Raw genomic sequence first — 25000 nt, 5'->3', positions numbered from 1 at the left:
TTGGAGGGGTCGTCAGCGGATTCACGCGGCTGTGGCGGCGTTGCCCATGACGACCTCACCTCAGAGGTCACACAGGTCACCATGGGGCTTTGACCGACCAACGGCAGAGACCGTTGGTCGGTCCATGTGACCGCAGGGGCCGACAGCAGGGACCGGTATGGCGCGTTGTCGTGAAAACCGGTGGCCAAACGGCTTCCATTACCAGAGGGAACGTGACACCAGACGACATGACAGACGACTTCAAGGGCCGCTACTGCATAGCGACCCCCCCCCACACACCCCTTACTCCTTTTATAGCTGTCCACGTAGCCGCAATTACTCTTAAGTCTTAATACGGTTCAATCGACTCTTGAAATAGCTTGAGCCAAGCTTTTTTTTTCTCTCTCTGTCTCTCTGTCTCTCTCTGTCTCTCTCTCTCTCTCTCTCTCTCTCTCTCTCTCTCTCTCTCTCTCCCTCTTGCTCTCTCTTCGTTTCCTCTCTTTCACCCTCCCTCCCTCCGTCTCTATTTTATGATGTTCAACGCAGACATCAACATGTCAATATGATGCTGGCTATGCCTCCTCAGAGACATGCCGTTCTGATGTTGTAGAACTGTGGTGCAAGCACAGTGCAAACACGGAGCCAGGAAATGAAAGAAAAATGTATTGCTGTTGAAAGAGGGTTGTTTAGGGGTGAACACATTTCTATGTCCCCGGGGGGGACTTGAAAGGCCTTTGACATGATGATGTGCTCTCTGCCTCTCTGCTGTAATGAGGGAGCCAGAACTCGAAGCAGCGCTGCATTCTGCTCACATTTTCCGCCCTGATGCTCCAGACGTGACCAGAACCACCCACCGCTTTCCGTTCAACAGAGTCCGTTGAATCAGTAAAAAAAAACGCCTACTAGTTATTCATCACACTTTTTGCTCCTCTTCTTCTCACGTGGCTTCTCCTGAAATAGTTCATCACCTTCTGCAGCGGCGAAGGGAAAGAGACCAGACAGCTCTGAACTCCCTCCGCGTCTGCTCTCCTTTGAACGAGGTGTTTGGATTCAGAGTGATGACAACGCCGGCTTCCTGTGGTACCATGTAGCTTAGTGCAGAGCCTTTAAGCAACTTAAGTCCAACAGTTTCCACACTGTGCTCTGGTAGTCTAAAATCGACTGGTTGGATCAAATGTTCGTGTGCACGCTACATAAACCAATTCCCCCCTCGACAGACTGCTATCACACTTTATCGCTGACATTTCTGCCCTCCTTTACACGTTTGCGTTTCCTGACCATTTTCCGCCCTCCCTCCCGATTGGCTGTTCATACAAGAGATCAAAGTGTATTCTCATCTGCAGAGGGTAAACAGGTGTTTGACTGTACTGATGCCAAGAGCTTGCCTGGGATTTATTGGGCCGGTCTCCTTCTGGGTGGCTGACAGCGTACATAATTGTCTATTTCACAGCCGCTGTTTACTGCTGGCATTCCTTGAACCTTGCTTTCAGAAAATGTATGAATTTTGTCAATCACCATTTACATGATGTATGATTGTCGGGACAGTGGGTTGGTCTGAACAGTAACAACCCCCTACGTCCTTAAAGGGTACTCAAAGCCTTAATTAAAAAACTGTTTTAAAGTTGCAATGGGTCACATTTAAACTAGCTTGTAGCTGTATCTGTCAATGCTGATCGATAGAGATTTCAATAATGTTATCAATAAAATCAGATCCGGTAATATAACTATGTTCTACAAATAAAAAATGCTGGTCAGCTCGTGCTGACCAGCATTCCCTTTGCTGATTCCCTCCCGCTCAGCCACCCAGCCAGCTGGGGTACGCTAGCTGGCCGGGCTACCCTAGCTGGCTGGGCTACCCTAGCTGGCTGGGCTACGCTAGCTGGCGCCACATAGTCGCATAGCCAGTAAGAATGGACACTTGAATTCTCTTTGGTTTCCGAAAATCTTAATAACTGAGAGGGGCTCAGTCTTATGCATTGCGACTTTAACAAAATGAAACTGGCATTAAATGAGTATTATTATTTTCCTAACTTTTCATAGATCAGTGGTTTCATGATCAGTGGGTTCAAACGGTTTTAACGGCATTCAAAATGATAGTGCCAGCTGAAAAATATGTGTTGTGTTGAACAATAGCTCATTATGATCCACTTAGAAGACCTATCAGCCTCTTTGAACATTGCACAGCATTTGAAAGTGTGTGTGTGTGTGTGTGTGTGTGTGTGTGTGTGTGTGTGTGTGTGTGTGTGTGTGTGTGTGTGTGTGTGTGTGTGTGTGTGTGTGTGTGTGTGTGTGTGTGTGTGTGTGTGTGTGTGTGTGTGTGTGCGCTTATGTGTTTTGCAAGGTATAATATTGTGTAAATGCCAGTGTATGATATTGCTGAACAGGCCATTTGGCTTTTTGAGTATAGAACCATAGTAGATACTAATTGCGTCTATAAGTGGTTCTGTATTTAAAAGCATAAATAGTAAACGGAGCATTCAAGATTGTGTCTTTAATGTTAAACCTTTACTACTGCCTCTGCTTAAATGTTGTGCTGTACGATGTATATGTCAAATGCCTTTATTGTAGTTCTACTTGATTAACTGGGTACTTGCTTTTTTATATCTATATTTGTTAAGATGCTAAGAATTCATATGTTAACATATGCAGTATGTCACATGTATATAACTTGTGTCACACATGTCTTTGTGGTGCTTCATCAATTTTCTGCGTGTTGCTGTTACCATTCTTTGTGATTGTCATCATCATTTAGTGGAATTTAATTTCAAAGATTTTATTGAAATGGTACTCATTACATATTACGTTTTTGCCACAGTCTCTATTTAAAATCTCTAAATTAAAATATATTGTTTCTATTACGAAAAGCCTGTCAACAGTCTGTTTATTAAAATAGCCATATTTGATCTACTTTCTCATCCCTGAACACAAACGATAATGAATACCAGACTATATGGTTGCTCTTTAAGCAACATGGTATTAAAGTATTGGCTGTTGCTCTACAGCCAAACGTCACATCTATTTTTCCAACTCTTCAGCATGAATTTATTCAGGCAGATATTTATTTTATTTTTGTATATTCAAGCTGTATAGCTGACGTGAATACTGTCTACAGCTCTTTGATGGTATTACTGTTTCATAAACTGTGTTTGTATCGAGCCAATAGGGAGAATGCCTGGTTATGTGCTAGTCTAATATCGTTCATCTGCATTTTTTGTGATGTATACCAATCTTGAAGTGACCAATGTATGCATGACATTTACCTGTCCATTTCCACAGTTATAGAATTATAGAGTCAATGTAATGGAATAAATATGTAAATCTGATCGGGCTCTACCATTGTTTCTTATGTATACTGTACATTATGTCTTCCCAGTCTATTATGCCCAATAAAAAGAAGAAAGCTGACCTGCTGGCTTGCTAGGGGAAATCCGAGGGAGTATACAGGGTTGTGTGAAGCAGCTCTATGTGTCTCACTCTAACTGCCTCTTCATGACAATTCTGGAGGATAGGCAATTACTAGAATTTGTAACTAAATGAAATAATCACATCACACCATGACTTTTTTAACTCTTGCCAATTTCGTTCTGCTAAATGTCCTGATTGGTGTGTTTTTTTCTTTGTGTGGTCTGTCTTTCAAAGCGTGTGTGTGTGTGTGTGTGTGTGTGTGTGTGTGTGTGTGTGTGTGTGTGTGTGTGTGTGTGTGTGTGTGTGTGTGTGTGTGTGTGTGTGTGTGTGTGTGTGTGTGTGTGTGTGTGTGTGTGTGTGTGTGTGTGTAATGATAAATAGCCCCGGCCAGCACTTTTAGAATTGAAATAATTTTTCACCTGTCCAAATAGTCCAAATATTTATGCAAGAAGTGTGTCAAATAGGCAATCCACTACAGAAATATCCAGGAACAAAGGTCTCCAGGGACAGCCTCTGGAATGTGTGTGGGAGGATTTATAAAGGTCACTGGATTCAAGCCTTACATTCACTGGTAGAGAATAGTGAGCGCTGTAATGTGTTTATACCATCAGGATTCAGTGTTGATCCTTTGTTTGTGTGTGCGCGCCTGTAAAATTGTGTGTGTTTGTGTGTTTGCTTGCATGAGCCTGTTTGTGTGCGTGCTAATGCACAGGCATGTGAGTTTGTGTGTGTTTGTGTGTGTGCTTGCATGAGCCTGCTTGTGTGTGTGCTAATGCACACGCTTGTGTGTGTGTGTGTGTGTGTGTGTGTGTGCATGTGTCTGTTCACATGCCTGTGAGTATCTAACCATGCATCGGTGAGCCTGTGTTTAACCATGCATGTGTTAGTCCACAGGCACACCACATATTGAAATATTTGCCCGTCTCGCTGTCAGGTACGGTCTGCCTAATCCGCAGTTTGCAACATGAAGTCTCCTGTCAGAATCAATACTTTCATGCCTTAAACATGAAGTCCTCTGAAGCAGAAGTTAATCCATCATACTTTGGTAATGTCTCAACCTTTAAACCGAAGTCTAGTGATGTTAGTTGCAATGTATTTCAAAATAACATATTTTTCTATCTCATCAATATTAAATTACATCCATGATTGTATATTATGGTATATCTTAATGGTTTGACGCTGTGTCTGGATTCAACAAATTCATTAAAAAACTCCTGATGCTTATCCAAAGCCTCTGTGTTTGTGTGTGTGTGTGGGTGCGCATGGGTGCGTGTGAGAGACAGTGATTCAGCACCATTTGGATGCAGCTTCCTATCTGAAGCCTGTGGAAATCTCCTGGGCTTTGATTTCCTGCCATTCCATTTTCAATCACGAGGCTTTCTCTGCCTTGAGGCAGTTCCACAAACTAAAAAGCGTGGGCTCAATCTTTCCAATGAGCGGAACAATGGCTATTGACGGTGCGATGCAGTCTGCATCAGAGCTGGGGCTCCACAGAATACATGTGTGGAGCACAGGGCAATCCCCCAAATCACCAGACATGAGGCCCACCTGGTGGAGCCCAATCCATGACGACCTGGCCCCCGCTGGAGCCAAGCCAGCCCCCCTGTTACTTCAAATTCTGTCTCACAAAGGGATGTCTTCCTTGGCACAGCAAGAAGCCGGACGTAACATAAACTTTTATTCCTGCACTCCTGTCAGCAGGCCTTCAACCGGCTGTCTTACTGCGAGATTCATGCCCCCCCCCCCCCGTTTCATCCACACCAACAGGGTTGGTTGCAAGCTTGTCATTTGGCTATGCTTGTTGAGTACAGGTTGTAAATAACTGTATTTGTCACTTTTATAATGGGGAAGTAAACACACACACACACACCACACACACACACACACACACACACACACACACACACACACACACACACACACACACACACACACACACACACACACACACACACACACACACACACACACACACACACACACACACACACACACACAAACACAGGCTCTGGGTTTGCAGCAGACCTAATGGGGTGATTCAGGAATAAGACGTGAACGTTCCTATTCAGATGCACCACACATGAACACAATGCTCCCAATGCAGCATTTACAGTAAATGTATTGCAAGGGATTTGGGGGGTTGCTCGTTTGAATCTCCTGACTAAATGCTGTTGCGATGTCTCTGAGCATGACATTCACTCTATCCTTTATTAAATGATTCAAGTTTATACTTTTTCTTTTTCTTATCAATTTATTTCACCTTCATTGTTTTCCATTTTATTTTGTTGACAGAATGCTTGCACATCTTTTTTTGCAGTGCACCTTCCTGCATTTAGCCAATAAATCCTCTTGAATTGGGACTGCTTGTTGATTGTTGCCTGCATAAGGGTTGGAAAAGTGATCGAATCATGCATACTATTTTTGTCTCACAGTCAATGAACATTCATTGCATGCAGTCCATTTATAGCACACTCTAGTGTGTTTACTCATTGCACCTATCTTAGACCCAATACTGTTGTGAGAGCATTTCATAGCGTGGGCAAACAAGATTGTGGCATGATGATTCTTGCTATATTTTGTGCTCCATACCTTTCTGATGGCTTTCCACCTCTGAAATGTACCCTTTAATTTCTATAGATCTCACTGCATGTGGTTCTCTCAAAAGGGTACAATCAGATGTCTTTTCAGGACGTTTTTATTTCTGGTGTATGAAGTAGTGGTCAAAAAAATCAAAATGGACGCCGTTGTGTCCCTAATGATTGAGTAAGCCCCACTTTTTAACACAATGGTAACAATATTCATGTTTTTGTTACAACTAGTATGTACTTCTGTTCATCTTATAGTCTATGCGATTAGAAGCAAATCATCATCTTGTGGTGGACATGATAATAGGTCAATTTCATTATGAACTACTACACAAATGAATTGCAATGAGGCAACATTTTTAATGACACACATCAGGAGATCTGTGATGATATCCATGTCCTCATTGTCTTCTAGGACATCGGTCACACTTTATTCCCCCTTCGGAGGTTGAGCCTGACAGAGGCCCAGCAAAAGCAGGAAGAGGCTGAGACAGGTCTTCATCTACTGGGTCTGTCTGGTTGTTTCTGGACACTGGCAAAGGAGCTTCTCTGGACGTCTTCAACGGAGAGACTCCTTAAGGTTTGTTGACCGTCTGATCGGACCAGAGCTTTTATATGTTCCTCTGCAGGTGTGTCTGTTGGAGGATTTAGGGTTGTGGTGCAGAAATTAAGGACTAAATAAACCTTTTAAGGGTGGACTAAAGCGACCATCCTACCTTTTCAACACTGTGTTATTCAAAGGCTTTGAGAGGAGGGGAGGGACATTACTGAGTCAATGTTTCTGCAAGAAAAAAAAAAATAGCATTTCAACTTTTTAATTAATTTGATAATGCAGAATTCTACAACGCAAACTGTCACTAGCGTCTTTCTTTACCGACTTGATATCACCATCCTAACTAAAGGTGTGCTTTTCTACTTTTATCCATTGAGGGACAAACACGGACTTCCAAATGATACAATTAACTTTCAAACATCAATAATTCTTGCTGGAACTTAAATGCAATACAGGCATTATTCTCTTGGAGGAAACATTATGTTAGCAACAGATGCATATTCACAAGGCAAGGCAAGGCAAGGCAACTTTATTTATATAGCACTTTTCATACACAAGGCAGACTCAAAGTGCTTCACATATAAACATTGTTATACATCAAAATAAAATAATAGATAAGTAAAAGAAAACATATGCAAAGAAATGAGTAAAATAGAAAGTTAAAAAGGCTTTTTAGTAAGTAAAATTGAAAGTGCAATGTATTTAAGAAAGTGAGAAAATTAAATTGAAAGTTATTTAAAGATCCCATGCCATTCTATTTTATGATGCTTTAATATAGGTATTAGTGGGCCACAAACACAGTATTCAAAGACGTCCCCGAAATTCAGCCGTGGTGCAGAGTTACAGTCACTCCGAAACAGTCGCACATTGAGCTTCCCCCAAACGCGCTGTTTCGGTGGGCGTGTCAAGGCAGGTCAAGGACGGGGGGTGGGGGTGTGGCCCTGAGCAGCTTGTAGCCACTACCATGCGCTCTGTATACGGTGGGCGTGTCAAGGCAGGTCAAGGAGGGGGGTGGGGGTGTGGCCCTGAGCAGCTTGTAGCCACTGACAGTACCATGCGCTCTGTTTACGGTGGATGTATCGCAATGGCTCGTAGAAACCCATATTATACATAGATATCTATATCATATAATATATAATATTATCACCTGGCCCTGAGCAGCTTGTAGCCACGGTACCATGCGCTCTTTTTACGGTGGATGTATCGCAATGGCTCTTAGAAACCCATATTATACATAGATATCTATATCATATAATATATAATATATATTATCACGGCCAAAAGCTGTGTGAGCCTCCAGACGATAGGTTATTATGAATCTCAAACGACCGCGTCTACTTCAGATTGATGTGGAAGTGGAAGAACCAGAGACGTCGGAGAACCCGACGAAGTCCTTTGTGATTCATTATATCGTCTGGACGCGCACACAGCTTTTGGCCGTGATGTATTATTTGATATAGATATCTATGTATTATATGATATTATTTAGATATAGAGCAGAGCTCCAGGTCTGTAACGCAAGTGTTGTACACTTCCTTGTTATTTGGATAACCGTTCTGCTGTTGGTGTTATGGCATAACACGTCGGACTCTCGTCTCTGGTATTTCTACAACGAGACTCGTAGTGGGGGTTATCTCAGCCATGGTTGAGAATGAATTGGGGGAAAGGAACTTTGGCTTTGACTCCCTGAAGTAGGCTACATGAACCACGACATGGAGGAGAAAGGGATTGTTGGCCGCGAATGTATCCCGCTTGAGCCCTGCTTCCCGCCGCCTCGGCAGCGGTCAGCGCTAATCACCGCATCCTGAAGCCGAGGCGGTGGTCCATCGGCAGCGAGGCTCCGGCGGGAGACGACCGCGGTCAACAATCCCTTTCTCCTCCATGTCGTGGTTCATGACTTCAGGGAGTCAAAGCCAAAGTTCCTTTCCCCCAATTCATTCTCAACCATGGCTGAGATAACCCCCACTACGGGTCTAGTTGTAGAAATACCAGAGACGAGAGTCCGACGTGCTATGCGCCATCACACCAACAGCAGAACGGTTATCCAAATAACAAGGAAGTGTACAACACTTGCGTTACAGTCCTGGAGCTCTATATCTAAATAATATCATATAATACATAGATATCTATATCAAATGATACATATTATCACGGCCAAAAGCTGTGTGCACGTCCAGACGATATAATGAATCACAAAGGACTTCGTCGGGTTCTCCGACGTCTCTGGTTCTTCCACTTCCACATCAATCTGTAGTAGACAGAACCGCGCGCTGCCTGCTGCCTGCTGCCGGCGCAAGGCACCACCGCCCGGCTGCCCGCTGCCGGACGGTGGTGCTTCGCGGCGGTGGTGCCTCGCGCCGCGGCAACCGGCGGCAGGCAGCATGTCGCAGTTCATGTACTTCGATGTCGTTCTGCCATTGCATTCAAAATTCTGTAACTAGCCTGTTACTACGAACTAAGCAACTACCATACACGTATTAGCATTTAGCACTAGCTCAATCACGACTCCTTCAGAATTCTTGTGGGTGGTTACGAACCAACCAAGTGGGCAGGGCCATGAATAATAGTTTGACAACGCTACGTCACAGTGTCACCTTATCCAGATTGGCTCATTTCTTCTGCCTTTTTCCTTTCATTGCCTGTTGCATTCAGCAGACAAACTGCATAGATTTCAAACTTACCACAGCTCACAAACTTATTCAGACCTATGTTATTTAACAAACAACAGGAAAAATGTGATTTTAATGGCATGGGCTCTTTAAGATCAGATCAACAGTCTCTCTGGAACCCAAGTCGGGACTATAACCCGACCTAAAGGACAATATTCTAGGACTCGAACCCAGCTTCTAGGACTCTAGCCCAGCAACCTTTCTCTCTGGTATCAGATCATGTATTTTTCTGGTAAAAATAGAAAATAAAGGGAAAGTTAAAAAGGCATTTTTGTAAAATAAAGGTAAAGTCTTTAAGATTTAGCAGAAAGCTAAAGCAAACATAAAAGTCTTCAATCTTGTTTTGAAGGTGCTCAGAGTTGGGGCAAGTCTTAAATCCTCAGGGAGTTTATTCCAGCTATTTGTTGCATAGTAACTAAATCCTGCTTTTCCATGTTTCGTGTTTACTCTGGGGATAATTAACAGATTGGTCTCAGAAGATCTTAGTGTTCTAGAAGGCCTATGTAGTGGAAGCATATCAGTTAAATATTTTGGGCCTAAACCATGTAGGGATTTATAGGTTAAGAACATGATTTTAAAATCAATTCTCTGACCTACAGGAAGCCAATGTAACGATTTAAGAATTGGTGTAATGTGTTCAAATTTTTTGGTCTTTGTTAAAATTCTAGCAGCAGCATTCTGAACAAGCTGAAGCTTCCTTAGAGTTTGTTTTGGGAGACCTGTAAGGAGACCATTGCAGTAATCAAGCTTACTAGTGATAAAGGCATGTACAAGTTTTTGTAAGTCTTCTGTGGACATGAGCCCTCTAAGTCTTGCTACATTTTTAAGGTGATAATATGCAGATTTTGTAACTGATTTGATGTGACTTTCGAAATGTAAATCAGAAGTGAAATGTAAATCACAAGCACAACTGATCTTTTTAATCAATTCCCTGAGTAAATAAAAGTCTGGTCATTTTTATTTTTTTTGAGAAAGACCAATAGATGTAGCAGTGCTCTAAAGGTAGGTTAGGTTATCTATTTCAGAAGCTTTATTTGACATATTTGTTTAAGTTGTCTTTACATCCCGACAGCAATCAGTTCTTCCAATGTTCTGAAAAAAGTAAAAAGATCTGGCACCTTTGGCTGTCGCAGGTCTGCAATAAGCTGTTCCAATTAGTCGCGGGACTGTAACAGCTTACCTGTCTGTTTACCTAACTTCACGGCTACCTGCGCACACCCCTGCCCATGCACTCACTGCACATGACCGGTGTCTCTCGAACGCCGAGGCAGTATGCTTGGGCGTTATCCATTTCCATACCTTCCTGACATTTCACCGGGGTTTAGGTATATGAAGATGTTTTCGTCATTTATGTGTATTTTATAAAAGAAATAAAGCTGAGCTTCTGTGATAGAAGTCATTGTAGCATGGATGACATTGTCTAGCCTATGCTGCTGTGTGTCTAAAATACTGTTTGCCAACTTCGACAAGTCTTGCCCGGTTTAAATACTCATGGCCTATAGGATAATGAATAGATAGGAGATAAGCCCCCATCCATAGAATCCGTTTTAATCTCTATGAGTAGGACCAACTTGAGCAATCGTTTTTTTTTCAATTCAGAGATAGTTTCCACCAGTGTACACATATGGAAAGTAAAGAATAGGTTAGGGTTCCACGTCGACACAACGCAAGGGGTTTACAGACCCATTACGTCATTGCAGAACCTCCTTGTGTCGACCGCAAGTGCCTGACGTGTGACTCCCAAAAATGTTAACCTTGCATCAAGGCACCGCAGGTCCGCTCACTAAAACCGACCCAGAACCAAAACAGGTTCACGACTGCGTGGAGGCGTCTGCGTGGTCATTGCGTTGCATCAACTTTGAACTATAACTGAGCCATCAGTATAAACTGTTTTATAAACAGTCTATGTGTGTTACACCCACACCGGCTGTGGGGGTGCACTTGATGGTTGGTTCAAGCAGCCTCACCTGGCCCGAGTCAGGCATATTGAACTCTGGGGCTGGGTTAGGCTGCACACCTGTCGTGCAATGAAGTATCAGAGCACACGGGGTTAACCAGCCTTCAACCACACACACACACACTTCACAATGTTTAAATGATTAAACCAATTTTACTATTTGGAGTAAGTATGGGTACAGCATGAAGGAGCAGTAAGGGGGAATGATTTGGGTCACTTGTGGAGTGGCAGTGATAGGATCCATCATTCACTTGTTCCGTCTTAGAATGAAGTAATCGTTTTGTAACGAGGTTTGTTGACCGAATGGAGGCTGTGGGGGGGACGTGCGACGTCTGGCCTACAGGAGGAGTATGGGCAGGTTGGGAGCGCACCGGATAGGCTGGGGGGATTGGACCTGATTGCGGGCAGGTGTCAGCACTCAGGCCAATCAGGGAGTGTTTGAACTTATGTGCCCGCTTTGTGTTGCAGAGAGAAGGAAACCAGGAGCGAACGGACCACAGAGATCCAGAGCGAGTGGAGATCGTATCAAGAAGCCACCAAGAAACGACTCTTGGACAACCTTTGTTATAGTTGGAGTATTTTTGTTCTCCTTCTAAAAGACAACAAAAGATCTCCCGCTGAGGGACGACAACTCTGCCTGCTCTCACACATTTGAACCCACTACAGAGACATCTCCTATTCTGGGGGATGCAAGTGGATTTAGCAGTTGTATTAGAGGAAGCATCAATTGTTGTTGTAATGATAGTCAAGAACCATGCTTCGTAGCATAGAGGTCAGGAACAGTATCCTAGGAATCTAAAATATACATCTGGTTTCTAAATCGGTTTGGCTGTATCCCTTGTGATTGAGTTATCATGCAGATACCTTTTTAAAACAATGGTAACAATATCCTTGTTTTTGTTACAACTAGTATGCAATTAGAATCACATGTTCATCTTGTAGTCTGTGTGATAAGAAGCACAACAGCATCTTGTGGTGGACATGATAATAGGTCCATTTCATCAGAGATGTTAGTATAAAGCTGTTCAACATGAAGTGTTGATAAACTGAGGTTCATGTTGATAATCACCCAAAATAAAATTAAAAGGACAATTACACAAATTAATTGCAGTGAAGGAACCTTTTTAATGACATATCTGGAGAACATTGTTTGGAGACAATTCACAACATGAATGTGATATTTGCAGGCAAATGGTTGGGGCTCTTAGCAGCGATAGAATCGTTTGATCCTCAGAATGTCATTCCGGGTCATTCCCCTTCTCTGGCCAATCCGAACACGGGAGTTTGGGATGGGGGTGATGCTGTCACGTCCATTTATGGAGAAGGCTCTTCTGCCGTAGTGCATGATGGAGGTGTAATCGTAGGGGGTGTTCAGGTTGTTGGTGTTCTTCCTATTGAAGTTGTATGCACTGCTTCGATTGATGTTCTTCCAGTTGATCCTGACGTACCGGTCACGGTCACTCCTGGTCTGCTCGTGGTTGAAGCCCAGAGCGTGGTTCAGCTCGTGTTGCATGATGCCGAAGTTCATGCATCCCGGTCTCCTAAGAGAGAGTACCTGCCTGCCTCCTGTCCTGCCCAGAGAGGAGTAGCATCCACCTCCGCTTTGAACACTGATGTGGGCCCTCTGGTTCCGGCGGGGCACGAAGCGGATGCAGGTGGTCCGGTGGAAGGACTGCATGGCGCTCACAATTCGTGACCTCTCCGCGGAGGTGTAGGCTCTGCTCACTGTGTAGGGAATGGTCACAAGGCCATTGGAGGATTTTTTCCACAGGCAGTTGTTCCTAAAACACTTCATGGCGTTTCTGGTTGTTGGTAGAAGCAAGTCTCCCTCCAGCAGGATCTCATTGGAGCCGTTGTTGGAGATCAGAATCCTGGTGCTGATATCCATGTCCTCATTGTCTTCTAGGATATCATCAACACTTTCTTCCCCCACCAGAGGTTGTTCCTGGGAGAGGTCTCCCTCAAGCAGGATCCCATTAGAGTCGTTGTTTGAGATCAGAATGTCTGTGATGATATCCATGTCCTCATTGTCTTCTAGGACATCGGCCACACTTTCTTCCCCCACCAGAGGTTGAGCCTGGGAGAGGTCTCCCTCCTGCAGGATCTCATTGGGGTCGTTGTTGGAGGTCAGAATCTCTGTGATGATATCCATGTCCTCATTGTCTTCTAGGACATCGGCCACACTTTCTTCCCCCACCGGAGGTTGAGCCTGGCAGAGGCCCAGCAAGAGCAGGAGGAGGCTGAGACAGGTCTTCATCTTCTGGGTCTGTCTGGTTGTTTCTGGACACTGGCACCGGAGCTTCTCTGGACGTCTTCAACGGAGAGACTCCTTAAGGTTTGTTGACCGTCTGATCGGACCAGAGCTTTTATATGTTCCTCTGCAGGTGTGTCTGTTGGAGGATTTAGGGTTGTGGTGCAGAAATTAAGGACTAAATAAACCTTTTAAGGGTGTACTCAAGCGACCAACCTACCTTTTCAACACTGTGTTATTCAAAGGCTTTGAGAGGAGGGGAGGGACATTACTGAGTCAATGTTTCTGCAAGAAAAAAAAAAATAGCATTTCAACTTTTTAATTAATTTGATAATGCAGAATTCTTAAACGCAAACTGTCACTAGCGTCTTTCTTTACCGACTTGATATCACCATCCTAACTAAAGGTGTGCTTTTCTACTTTTATCCATTGAGGGACAAACACGGACTTCCAAATGATACACTTAACTTTCAAACATCAATAATTCTTTCTGGAACTTAAATGCAATACAGGCATTATTCTCTTGGAGGAAACATTATGTTAGCAACAGATGCATATTCACAAGCACAACTGATCTTTTTAATCAATTCCCTGAGTAAATAAAAGTCTGGTCATTTTTATTTTTTTTGAGGAAGACCAATAGAGGTAGCAGTGCTCTAAAGGTAGGTTAGGTTATCTATTTCAGAAGCTTTATTTGACATATTTGTTTAAGTTGTCTTTACATCCCGACAGCAATCAGTTGTTCCAATGTTCTGAAAAAAGTAAAAAGATCTGGCACCTTTGGCTGTCGCAGGTCTGCAATAAGCTGTTCCAATTAGTCGCGGGACTGTAACAGCTTACCTGTCTGTTTACCTAACTTCACGGCTACCTGCGCACACCCATGCCCATGCACATACTGCACATGACCGGTGTCTCTCGAACGCCGAGGCAGTATGCTTGGGCGTTATCCATTTCCATACCTTCCTGACATTTCACTGGGGTTTAGGTATATGAAGATGTTTTCGTCATTTATGTGTATTTTATAAAAGAAATAAAGCTGAGCTTCTGTGATAGAAGTCATTGTAGCATGGATGACATTGTCTAGCCTATGCTGCTGTGTGTCTAAAATTCTGTTTGCCAACTTCGACAAGTCTTGCCCGGTTTAAATACTCATGGCCTATAGGATAATGAATAGATAGGAGATAAGCCCCCATCCATAGAATCCGTTTTAATCTCTATGAGTAGGACCAACTTGAACAATCGTTTTTTTTTCAATTCAGAGATAGTTTCCACCAGTGTACGCATATGGAAAGTAAAGAATAGGTTAGGGTTCCACGTCGACACAACGCAAGGGGTTTACAGACCCATTACGTCATTGCAGAACCTCCTTGTGTCGACCGCAAGTGCCTGACGTGTGCCTCCCAAAAATGTTAACCTTGCATCAAGGCACCGCAGGTCCGCTCACTAAAACCGACCCAGAACCAAAACAGGTTCACGACTGCGTGGAGGCGTCTGCGTGGTCATTGTGTTGCGTCAACTTTGAACTATAACTGAGCCTTAAGTATAAACTGTTTTATAAACAGTCTATGTGTGTTACACCCACACCGGCTGTGGTGGTGCACTTGATGGTTGGTTCAAGCAGTCTCACCTGGCCCGAGTCAGGCATATTGTACTCTGGGGCTGGGTTAGGCTGCACACCTGTCGTGCAATGAAGTATCAGAGCACACGGGGTTAACCAGCCTTCAACCACACACACACACACTTCACAATGTTTAAATGATTAAACCAATTTTACTATTTGGAGTAAGTATGGGTACAGCATGAAGGAGCAGTAAGGGGGAATGATTTGGGTCACTTGTGGAGTGGCAGTGATAGGATCCATCATTCACGTGTTCCGTCTTAGAATGAAGTAATCGTTTTGTAACAGGAAGGCCGAATGGAGGCTGTGTGGGGACGTGCGACGTCTGGCCTGCAGGGGGAGTATGGGCAGGTTGGGAGCGCACCGGATAGGCTGGGGGGATTGGACCTGATTGCGGGCAGGTGTCAGCACTCAGGCCAATCAGAGAGTGTTTGTACTTATGTGCCCGCTTTGTGTTGAAGTGAGAAGGAAACCAGGGGCGAACGGACCACAGAGATCCGGAGCGAGTGGAGATCGTATCAAGAAGCCACCAAGAAACCACTCTTGGACAACCTTTGTTATAGTTTGAGTGTTTTTGTTCTCCTTCTAAAAGACAACAAAAGATCTCCCGCTGAGGGACGACAACTCTGCCTGCTCTCACTCATTTGAACCCACTACAGAGACATCTCCTATTCTGGGGGATGCAAGTGGATTTAGCAGTTGTATTAGAGGAAGCATCAATTGTTGTTGTAATGATAGTCAAGAACCATGCTTCGTAGCATAGAGGTCAGGAACAGTATCCTAGGAATCTAAAATATACATCTGGTTTCTAAATCGGTTTGGCTGTATCCCTTGTGATTGAGTTATCATGCAGATACCTTTTTAAAACAATGGTAACAATATCCTTGTTTTTGTTACAACTAGTATGCAATTAGAATCACATGTTCATCTTGTAGTCTGTGTGATAAGAAGCACAACAGCATCTTGTGGTGGACATGATAATAGGTCCATTTCATCAGAGATGTTTGTATAAAGCTGTTCAACATGAAGTGTTGATAAACTGAGGTTCATGTTGATAATCACCCAAAATAAAATAAAAAGGACAACTACACAAATTAATTGCAGTGAAGGAACCTTTTTAATGACATATCTGGAGAACATTGTTTGGAGACAATTCACAACATGAATGTGATATTTGCAGGCAAATGGTTGGGGCTCTTAGCAGCGATAGAATCGTTTGATCCTCAGAATGTCATTCCGGGTCATTCCCCTTCTCTGGCCAATCCGAACACGGGAGTTTGGGATGGGGGTGATGCTGTCTCGTCCATTTATGGAGAAGGCTCTTCTGCCGTAGTGCATGATGGAGGTGTAATCGTAGGGGGTGTTCAGGTTGTTGGTGTTCTTCCTATTGAAGTTGTATGCACTGCTTCGATTGATGTTCTTCCAGTTGATCCTGACGTACCGGTCACGGTCACTCCTGGTCTGCTCGTGGTTGAAGCCCAGAGCGTGGTTCAGCTCGTGTTGCATGATGCCGAAGTTCATGCATCCCGGTCTCCTAAGAGAGAGTACCTGCCTGCCTCCTGTCCTGCCCAGAGAGGAGTAGCATCCACCTCCGCTTTGAACGCTGATGTGGGCCCTCTGGTTCCGGCGGGGCACGAAGCGGATGCAGGTGGTCCGGTGGAAGGACTGCATGGCGCTCACAATTCGTGACCTCTCCGCGGAGGTGTAGGCTCTGCTCACTGTGTAGGGAATGGTCACAAGGCCATTGGAGGATTTTTTCCACAGGCAGTTGTTCCTAAAACACTTCATGGCGTTTCTGGTTGTTGGTAGAAGCAAGTCTCCCTCCAGCAGGATCTCATTGGAGCCGTTGTTGGAGATCAGAATCCTGGTGCTGATATCCATGTCCTCATTGTCTTCTAGGATATCCTCAACACTTTCTTCCCCCACCAGAGGTTGATCCTGGGAGAGGTCTCCCTCAAGCAGGATCCCATTAGAGTCGTTGTTTGAGATCAGAATGTCTGTGATGATATCCATGTCCTCATTGTCTTCTAGGACATCGGCCACATTTTCTTCCCCCACCGGAGGTTGAGCCTGGGAGAGGTCTCCCTTCTGCAGGATCTCATTGGGGTCGTTGTTGGAGGTCAGAATCTCTGTGATGATATCCATGTCCTCATTGTCTTCTAGGACATCGGCCACACTTTCTTCCCCCACCGGAGGTTGAGCCTGGCAGAGGCCCAGCAAGAGCAGGAGGAGGCTGAGACAGGTCTTCATCTTCTGGGTCTGTCTGGTTGTTTCTGGACACTGGCACCGGAGCTTCTCTGGACGTCTTCAACGGAGAGACTCCTTAAGGTTTGTTGACCGTCTGATCGGACCAGAGCTTTTATATGTTCCTCTGCAGGTGTGTCTGTTGGAGGATTTAGGGTTGTGGTGCAGAATCTAAGGACTAAATAAACCTTTTAAGGGTGGACTCAAGCGACCGACCTTCCTTTTCAACACTGTGTTATTTAAAGGCTTTGAGAGGAGGGGAGGGACATTACTGAGTCAATGTTTATGCAAGAAAATTAAAAACAAACTTCGATATCATTTCAAGGTTTTAACTAATTTGATAATGCAGGATTCTACAACTGACATTAACGTCTTTCTGTACCGACTTGATATCACCATCCTAACTAAAGGTGTGCTTTTCTACTTTTATATATTGAGGGACAAACACAAGGACTTCCAAATGATACACTTAACCTTCAAACATTAATAATCCTTGTTGGACATTGAACTCAATACATGCTTTATTCTGTTGCACTGACATGTTTTCAAGCAGCTATTCTACTTAATCTATGCCCTGAGTAAAAAAAAAAGATGAAGCAGTGCTTTGAAGCTAGGGTAGGGAATTTGTATTAGAAGCTTTATTTGACAAATTTCTTTAAATTCTCCTGGCATCCGACAGCAATCAATTGTTCCATTGTTCTGATAAAAGTAAAAAGATCTGGCACCTGTGGCTACCTGTCGCACGTCTGCAATAACCGTGTTCCCGTTAGTTGCGTGAATGTAATGGCTTACCTGTCTGTTTACCTAACTTCACGGCTACCTGCGCGCACCCATGCCTTTTACTCATTGCATATGACTGCTGTCTCTCGAAAACAGAGCCTGTAGGCTTAGGCGGTATCGATTTTCATACCTTCCTATTTGTGTAATTTATTTTTATTAATAACAATAAAACGACTAAAGCTGAGCTTCTGTGATATAAGTCATTGTAGCATGTACGATGTTTTCTAGCCTACACTGCTATAATAATCTACTCTGAAACCATAGGCTTCATTGTGTTTGTTACATTGAACAAGAGCAATTTAGAAGGATTTCTAATTAGATTTCACTCTACATCTCTGGTTAGGCTGATGCAGCTTCGAGGTGCGGAGCAATTCCTTGGTTGCAAGGAATTCCGTTCCTACACGGACACTTTATAAGGTCGCACCCGCCAACGAACTCTGTAGCTGCTGCTGTGTAGTTGCTGACTCTGGCTTCGGCGATTCGTTTAGAATATCTTCTTCATCTGTTTCGTAAGTAAAGCGTTTATTACTTATATATGGTGACGTATATATTTACACGTTGGGCAAGTCTTTTGAGATGTTTTGCTGCCACAACCCTTCATCTAAGGTTATAGGATGCTAGCCATGCTAGCTTAATGGTAGCATGCTGTTGTAGTCCGCGCACTGCTGTTTTCCTCCGTTTAAGCCAATTTATGTTGTAAATTAAATGTTATCTTGATTCAAAATAACTGTACAGAAAGGGAACCTTATTATTATTATTATTACCTTTACATCATTCAAAGTCAAGACTCATTCGACATTCAATTTTTTTTCTACATTTTATTCAATAGTTTTCAACACCGTCGAACATCTTAAGAAGTGACAATGACCGACCGCTACAACATCCACAGTCAGCTGGAGCATCTGCAGTCCAAGTACATCGGGACGGGTCACGCAGACACCAGCAAGTGGGAGTGGTTGGTGAACCAGCACAGGGACTCCTACTGCTCCTACATGGGACACTTTGATCTGCTCAACTACTTCTCCATCGCTGAGAACGAGAGCAAGGCGCGGGTCCGCTTCAATCTGATGGAGAAGATGCTGCAGCCATGCGGTCCGCCGACAGACAAGCCAGACGATGCTTAGAAGAGAATACATTTAGACAACAATATAATTTCGGTGAAATTATTCCATCTACTGTTTGTGTATTGGACTGAGACGACGTCAAGGGAAAATCCATAAACATCCATCTGGATCCGGTCTCTAGGATGTAGTTGGTGTGTTGAAAATATGACGTGGATGTGATGGGGTGAGGTTCAGACTATGCAAACAAAATGATGGTAATAGGTTTTCTTTCATCACATACAAAAAAGACAACTTTTTATTTTATTTTGTATTGATGTGTTTTCATGTTTTATATTCAAATGTAACGTTTTTCATTGAACATGATTTGTCTCCGGATGAAATGTGGCAACCTTTTACATTGGCCATTGGTATCCCTGTACTTAATTTGGTCATATTTATAAATAAACAATTATAAATACTATTCGATTTTCATTGTGTGTTTTGGGTTTGCGCCTACAAAAAACGTTGTCTAAATCTAAACAGTTCTGGGCACAAGTGTTTTAAGTTTAGTGTTTATTTCTGTGGTATCATGCATCATACATATGCCTTTTGTCCCAGAAGGCTGTCTCCAGGGAGACGGTAAAAGGGACAGACCCAGCAGTGTTGTGTCATGTGGCCAGATAGAGGCACAGCAGAAATCATCTGACATCCACCCAATGGCCTGGGAAACCACAGATGTCCTGTTCTTAAATTCTGAAATCACAATCTAGAATTGGATCATTCCATAGCCTAGTGTTTTTCAAGGGATTTGCTGTTCTCTAGGCCAGTCAATGGTAATTAGTCAAGCAAATCAAGACTTATTGATCTGTTATGGTCCAATGACTCGGGGCCAATGACCTTTTGCTGTCAATTTATCGACTGCACCCACCGCTTGTTTCTTAGATGGTTGGAATACTAGATTTTCAGTCTAATTATAAGTCTGTGATCCATTGATTTCTCCCTGACCCAGGGCACACAATCAAGGCCGTGATAAGACCACCTGAAAGCAACCGTGTAGGAAGCAGATGCCCCGCAGGCAGCAGCCCTGAAGTTCCAGCCAATTGGCTCCTTACGCCGAATGAATGAAATCCATGCACAGCGATGCTCGCCCACACGTTAAATCTATTCAAACCAAGATACGCTGAGATACCCAGCAAGGCATTCACATTATCACTGAGGACAAAAAGACAGCTCTAATTGAGCCCAGCTCATGATGCAACAACAAAGAAGCAGTGCACTTGACTTCACCATTCACAAAAGTTCCGGTTAATGTCACTTTAAATGCACCATCCTGGCCTTTGCTCACAACCACCACCTCGTCCCTTTCACTCTCCATGTCCCTGTGGGGCACATAAAGAGAAAGGTCAGTGGTGGCAAATGGAGGATGGTTCTCAACACACAGAACCATGAACTGCTCTTAAAACAAGCGAAAAACGATTTCCGTGTAGAAGACGAAAAAATACCCTGAATGGTTATTTTGTTTCAAACCCTTTTCATGTTGGTCGTACTAAAATCAACCAAGCTTATTTTTTTAGATTTGATAAGAAAAAGACAAAGAAAGAACATTTTTTTACAGTTACAGTTTTACAGTTGTATGACATAATTCATACAGTTTAATGAAAGAATTTCCACACAGACAAATGATAAGCTACTCAAAGCTATAACAAGGTCATAAGCCTATTTTTCTCAATGCAAAAACCCTGAGATGTCTCACCAGGTTTGGCTGGAAGATAACAACAGGAACCTGAGATCTGAGCTGCTGACCTCAGATAGTTTATCTCCAACACACACACACACACACACACACGGTGGGGAGAGGATGTTCGGCATGACTCATTGTTGGATAGAGATTAATCTACAGGTGCCAAGGAAGTCTTTTTTTGGACTGTGTGTGTTTATGTGTGTGAGTGTCTTAATGTGCACATGCATGTGTCTGAGTGGGGGAGAGAGTGTGTGTGGGGTGGGGGGTATGATATCATTTGTTTGTTGGAAAGTCTCTCACTGGGGTAAGTCCTTGCCATCTGTCCACACAGCAAGAGCCGTAGACGTGATGATGCCAAGTCAGCCACGGCGTCATTGGTGGAAACGCCCAGTGTGGGGCTCGTGCATGGATCATCATCATGCATACATACACTCCTTCCTCGCTCTCTTTTGTGTGTGTTTGTGTGTGTGTGTGTGTGTGTGAGAGAGAGAGGGATACATGTGTGTATAATGGCGAGAAGGGAATCAAGTCATACTAATTCCTCTGATAGTGAAAGCCTGATTTCCATATAGTTTCCTGTTAATCATGTCTCCTTTGCATATTTATATGAGTCACGAAACCAGCTCCGCAAATCTGTGGAAAAAAATGAGGGTATAATCAGAGGACTGCTCTGAGTGATGCTCTGCTCTGAGAAACATCAATTCAACACTGGAAGTTTTAACAATAATTTAGCTAGAAAGGCACTCATAATTCCAAGTGGAATGTGGAATGGCTGTATAACTCCTTAGGGATGATTACATGGCTAGGGTTGGGAATACATACGTGTATTCAGCAACCAACAGCTCCGCCCCCCTGCTGGGATGAGCCCGTCAGAAAACCGGCATCAGACTAAAACGTAAAAAGTACATTTTTATTTAAGTACTTACATAATTGCCTATATATTTGTACCAGGGTGGATTAAAATGTATATTCTGATTATATTCTTACTGTTTAATAACATAAACTGATTAGGAGAACTAATACTTCTGTATTAGTTCTCCTGGCTCCGCCTCCTGCTAACGAGTTGTTTGAGAGGAGCCCACCATTGGTCGAGCGGGCAGCTAGGCCCCTTTAAACAGAGGCATGTGGCAAATGATGAGGTTGGGACCAATATTTGGAGGTTGTGTTGAGGTAAAGGAAAAGGGGTACAAGGATAGAGATGATTATGTTCATTCACGCTGCTGTCTATGTAAATATATTTTCAGCTTCTAGGATAATTAAAACTAGCAGTAGCTGCATACAGACCGAACGTAAAGGGGCATGTTTTGTAACGTCCGGTGAGGCGAGTGTCACAGGAGTGTGGGAAGCTTGAGAGGAGGCAAAGTAGGAGTTTTGGATGATGGCTACTTCAAGGAGTCTGCAGTGACTGCTTCACCAACCATTAGCAGATATAGAAATGTTGAACATGAATGAGGTTAGAGAATGGGATGAGTTGTAAATAATTATTTAGGGATTCATCATAAATGCATTATTGCAAGATGGATGGAGGGAAGCTGAAATCGGTCGCACAGGGTCAGTATATACAGTACCGGAGTAAGGGACGAGAGTAAGAATCCACATAGTCGTGTCGGAGCGGTTGGCTATCCTGCTTGCCTTGCAGTTGGTGGAGAGAACAAGGCCACAGTCTGTGGTCATTTTTACAGATTTGAGTGTGGTGCTGAAATGAGGTAACGCAAATACAGTCACAGGTGAAGTCGATTGGGATAGGTTATACTTAAATGGGTTTCAGCAAGAATATAAATTAAGAATATAGGAAGCGGCAGGTTCTGAGGGACGTGGGAATGGGAATTGAGCATGCAGGGAGAGAGCTAAATAATATTGACACGGTTGCGCCACAGCTAGATGAGTACCTATACATATAGGGAAGCATCCTCCTACAGGAAGTGTTTTTTTGTAATACTAAGAATCTGTCTATGTATTGTGTTGCACTGTGAGATATAGCATGGAAAGGGAGAGGATAATGGATAAAAAAAAAAAAGAGGAAAGGGTTGGTGGGAGTGTGTGTGGATGATTGCTGGTTGAAGCGGACTTATGTAGCCCGAGTCAGACTGATTAGGCTCTGAGGCTGGGTTAGGCTGCACACTTTGCTCATTAAGTAAGCAGTGTTCGGTTTAAACCAACAATCAACGCACGCATTCGAGACCTCCTAGATGGCGGCATGCATCAGCATCGTCATATATCTGCATCCTTACAATAAACCTGTTTCCAACACCACCACCCTGCGTCCTTGACTATGGAGGAGCCCAGAACAGCTTCCGACGTGGAGTGTAGCATGGACATTGCTACAGGGGTTAAAACTATTTTATAACTACAAAGTTCCTCAGATGAAATGAGCAAATATGCGTTGACATGTTTGAGGGAGACATGGTTGGAGAACAGCGAGGTCGGAAGTTTGTTCCGTTCTGTCCCTGGCCCACACTGCAGAACAGCAAGGTCTGTCAGGCTTAACTTGAACCATTAGTCATTCGCTGGTTGTTAGTGTCGTGCCAATGCCCCCCCCCCCCCCTGTGTATTTTGCAGTCAGTATTTCGTATTTTAGCCTGTTCACTTTGATTTTATGCGAACGGCTTGCCTACAGTTGCCTAAACAACACTCGGCAAACAAATTATATTAGTTTGTTCAGTGGGGCGTAAAGCTTTTTTCATTGCCCCTGTCTGTGCCTGTATTACTGACCCAAAGTCAGGCTTGTTTTCAGGCCATTTCAATTACAGTGGCGTTAGATTGACTGCCAATCGGGAAATCAAATAAAAAATTAAGTCAGATTTCATAGTGAAAACATGTGTGTGTAGTGACCAAGAAAGCAATGTGGACACTGGATACAATTCACTGCACTCCAGGAATCACTTATGATTCATCTGATCTGAACATTTTGTAAAAGACAGACAAAGAATCTTCAGGCAGCAGATATGACAGCCATGGAGATGGATGCAGATTGGATCCTAATTATTTATATATGTTCTTCAATTATTCCAGCAATGATGTGAAGCCTCAAAATTATTCAGTAAGGGCCTAGAATGGAGTTTGAAAGCTTAATACTGGTTCCTAATAAAGGTATGAGATGAGCCTATTTTTGAGCTGTGTTGGTGTGGATCTGTTTGGGCTGAAGCCTTGTGGCTTCAGGTGAGCTGTGTTGTTGTTGGTTTGACAGCCATTCAGGGACTGTCCTCGTTAGAGTCAACTTGGCTTTACTGATTGAAGCTTATGTTTTGAGTGCAATGTTGTGTATTTTTATTAACTGGGATCGACAAGCTGAAAAATGTTACCACTTTACCATTTATCCATTCCCCACTGGAGTTTTCGAGTTTTAAAATGCTTCAGAGATTATTTTTGATAACATTTAATACATGTTGCTTCATAAATAAACAAGATCTTATATTTTCCATCTTGGTTTGATGTTGTATTTTTGCTAGAAGTCTTAAGAAATTGTGTTTAAAATAGATTGAAGCATATTCTATAAGGCGCTTGCCAATCTTTTAGACAAAGGCACCCTCGGCTAATTACATTTTCTGTAGTGAGGATTGCAGCAATAATCTGACAATTTGTTAGAATTGCTGTAGCCATCCCTCAGCTGAGTGAAATGCTCTATGAGAGCATCCATTTGTTGGAATGCACCTTCCTCTGTGTGAGAGGACTGACATGTCGATGGCTCCCGGCTCATGTCTGACTGTTGAGGCATCTTTTCCCCACTGGTTTGTGGAACGCCTCTTGCCCAGCACTCACATGCACACTATTAAGACGTGTCACTCAAAAAAATATGTCACTGAGAAATTGATTTCCTGGTTGATTTATTTTGACTTGATTTTGCAATCAGAGACAAATCATAAGCAGATTAATGTAAAGGAAGGAAATTAGTCCTGTATCCTGATCCTCTTCGGTACTAGGTAGGACATAAGTAATGGCTCTGCTCTCTCTGCACCTCTGTGTGTAGAAGACCTCCACAGCCCTATCTTGGGCAGTGAAGTATGCAATCGAGCGGTGCAGCATCAGGTCGGGCCGTCGGATCATTACTTTATATTTATATTTGATTACGTCAGAGCCAGCTAACCTCTCCTTGAGTGGGGGTGAGTCCATAGCCGCCCTCTGATCACATCATTACACCATCACACTACTCAGAATTTACTGATGTCTTTACTCAT

The 25000-nt window shown here is 43.4% G+C and overlaps 4 protein-coding genes across 5 annotated transcripts in view; 2 read left to right on the top strand and 2 right to left on the bottom strand.

Annotated features, from left to right (window-relative positions):
* The window catches only part of oprm1 (opioid receptor, mu 1), a 56030-nt gene extending 54150 nt beyond the window's left edge, over window positions 1-1880 (top strand). Inside the window, exon 6 of the mRNA XM_056608863.1 lies at window positions 1779-1880. Coding sequence (XP_056464838.1) covers window positions 1779-1880 — 102 coding nt within the window. The remainder of the gene's footprint in view (window positions 1-1778) is intronic.
* A 10472-nt stretch (window positions 1881-12352) lies between these two features.
* On the bottom strand, window positions 12353-13519 carry LOC130405052 (high choriolytic enzyme 1-like). Its single transcript, XM_056610009.1, has 2 exons — window positions 13333-13519; window positions 12353-13071 (listed from the first exon to the last, which is right to left on the bottom strand). Exons 1-2 carry the CDS (start codon window positions 13403-13405, stop codon window positions 12353-12355), a joined length of 792 nt encoding a protein of 263 aa, XP_056465984.1. The 5' UTR covers window positions 13406-13519.
* Window positions 13520-15487: 1968 nt separating this feature from the next.
* sf3b5 (splicing factor 3b, subunit 5) lies at window positions 15488-19574 on the top strand. 2 transcript variants are annotated; one of them, XR_008904277.1, is made up of 4 exons: window positions 15488-15579; window positions 17181-17345; window positions 18385-18550; window positions 18871-19574. XR_008904277.1 is itself a non-coding variant. In XM_056610011.1 (3 exons), the coding sequence occupies exon 3, from the start codon at window positions 18905-18907 to the stop codon at window positions 19163-19165; it is 261 nt and encodes an 86-aa protein (XP_056465986.1). In that variant the 5' UTR covers window positions 17186-17345; window positions 18385-18550; window positions 18871-18904; the 3' UTR covers window positions 19166-19568. The 2 variants fall into 2 exon arrangements, 1 of the variants encoding a protein (XP_056465986.1); XM_056610011.1 differs by lacking the exon at window positions 15488-15579 and having other exon boundaries at window positions 17186-17345; window positions 18871-19568.
* On the bottom strand, window positions 16215-17375 carry LOC130405054 (high choriolytic enzyme 1-like). Its single transcript, XM_056610012.1, has 2 exons — window positions 17088-17375; window positions 16215-16955 (listed from the first exon to the last, which is right to left on the bottom strand). The coding sequence occupies exons 1-2, from the start codon at window positions 17265-17267 to the stop codon at window positions 16215-16217; spliced, it is 921 nt and encodes a 306-aa protein (XP_056465987.1). The 5' UTR covers window positions 17268-17375.
* Window positions 19575-25000: the final 5426 nt, after the last annotated feature.

This window comes from Gadus chalcogrammus, chromosome 15 (assembly GCF_026213295.1).
Source record: "Gadus chalcogrammus isolate NIFS_2021 chromosome 15, NIFS_Gcha_1.0, whole genome shotgun sequence".
NCBI lineage: Eukaryota > Metazoa > Chordata > Actinopteri > Gadiformes > Gadidae > Gadus > Gadus chalcogrammus.
Note: the sequence above shows the minus strand (reverse complement) of the source record. Positions and strands in the feature narration are given on the sequence as shown.

Coding starts and splice junctions, on each gene's coding strand:
- LOC130405052 (XM_056610009.1), bottom strand. CDS start 13,405: ATGAAGACCTGTCTCAGCCTCCTCCTGCTCTTGCTGGGCCTCTGCCAG. Junction 13,072..13,332: donor ACCTCCGGTGGGGGAAGAAA/GTGTGGCCGATG, acceptor TGGTGGGGGAAG/AAAGTGTTGATGATATCCTA.
- LOC130405054 (XM_056610012.1), bottom strand. CDS start 17,267: ATGAAGACCTGTCTCAGCCTCCTCCTGCTCTTGCTGGGCCTCTGCCAG. Junction 16,956..17,087: donor AGAAGGGAGACCTCTCCCAG/GCTCAACCTCCG, acceptor GACCTCTCCCAG/GATCAACCTCTGGTGGGGGA.
- sf3b5 (XM_056610011.1), top strand. CDS start 18,905: ATGACCGACCGCTACAACATCCACAGTCAGCTGGAGCATCTGCAGTCC.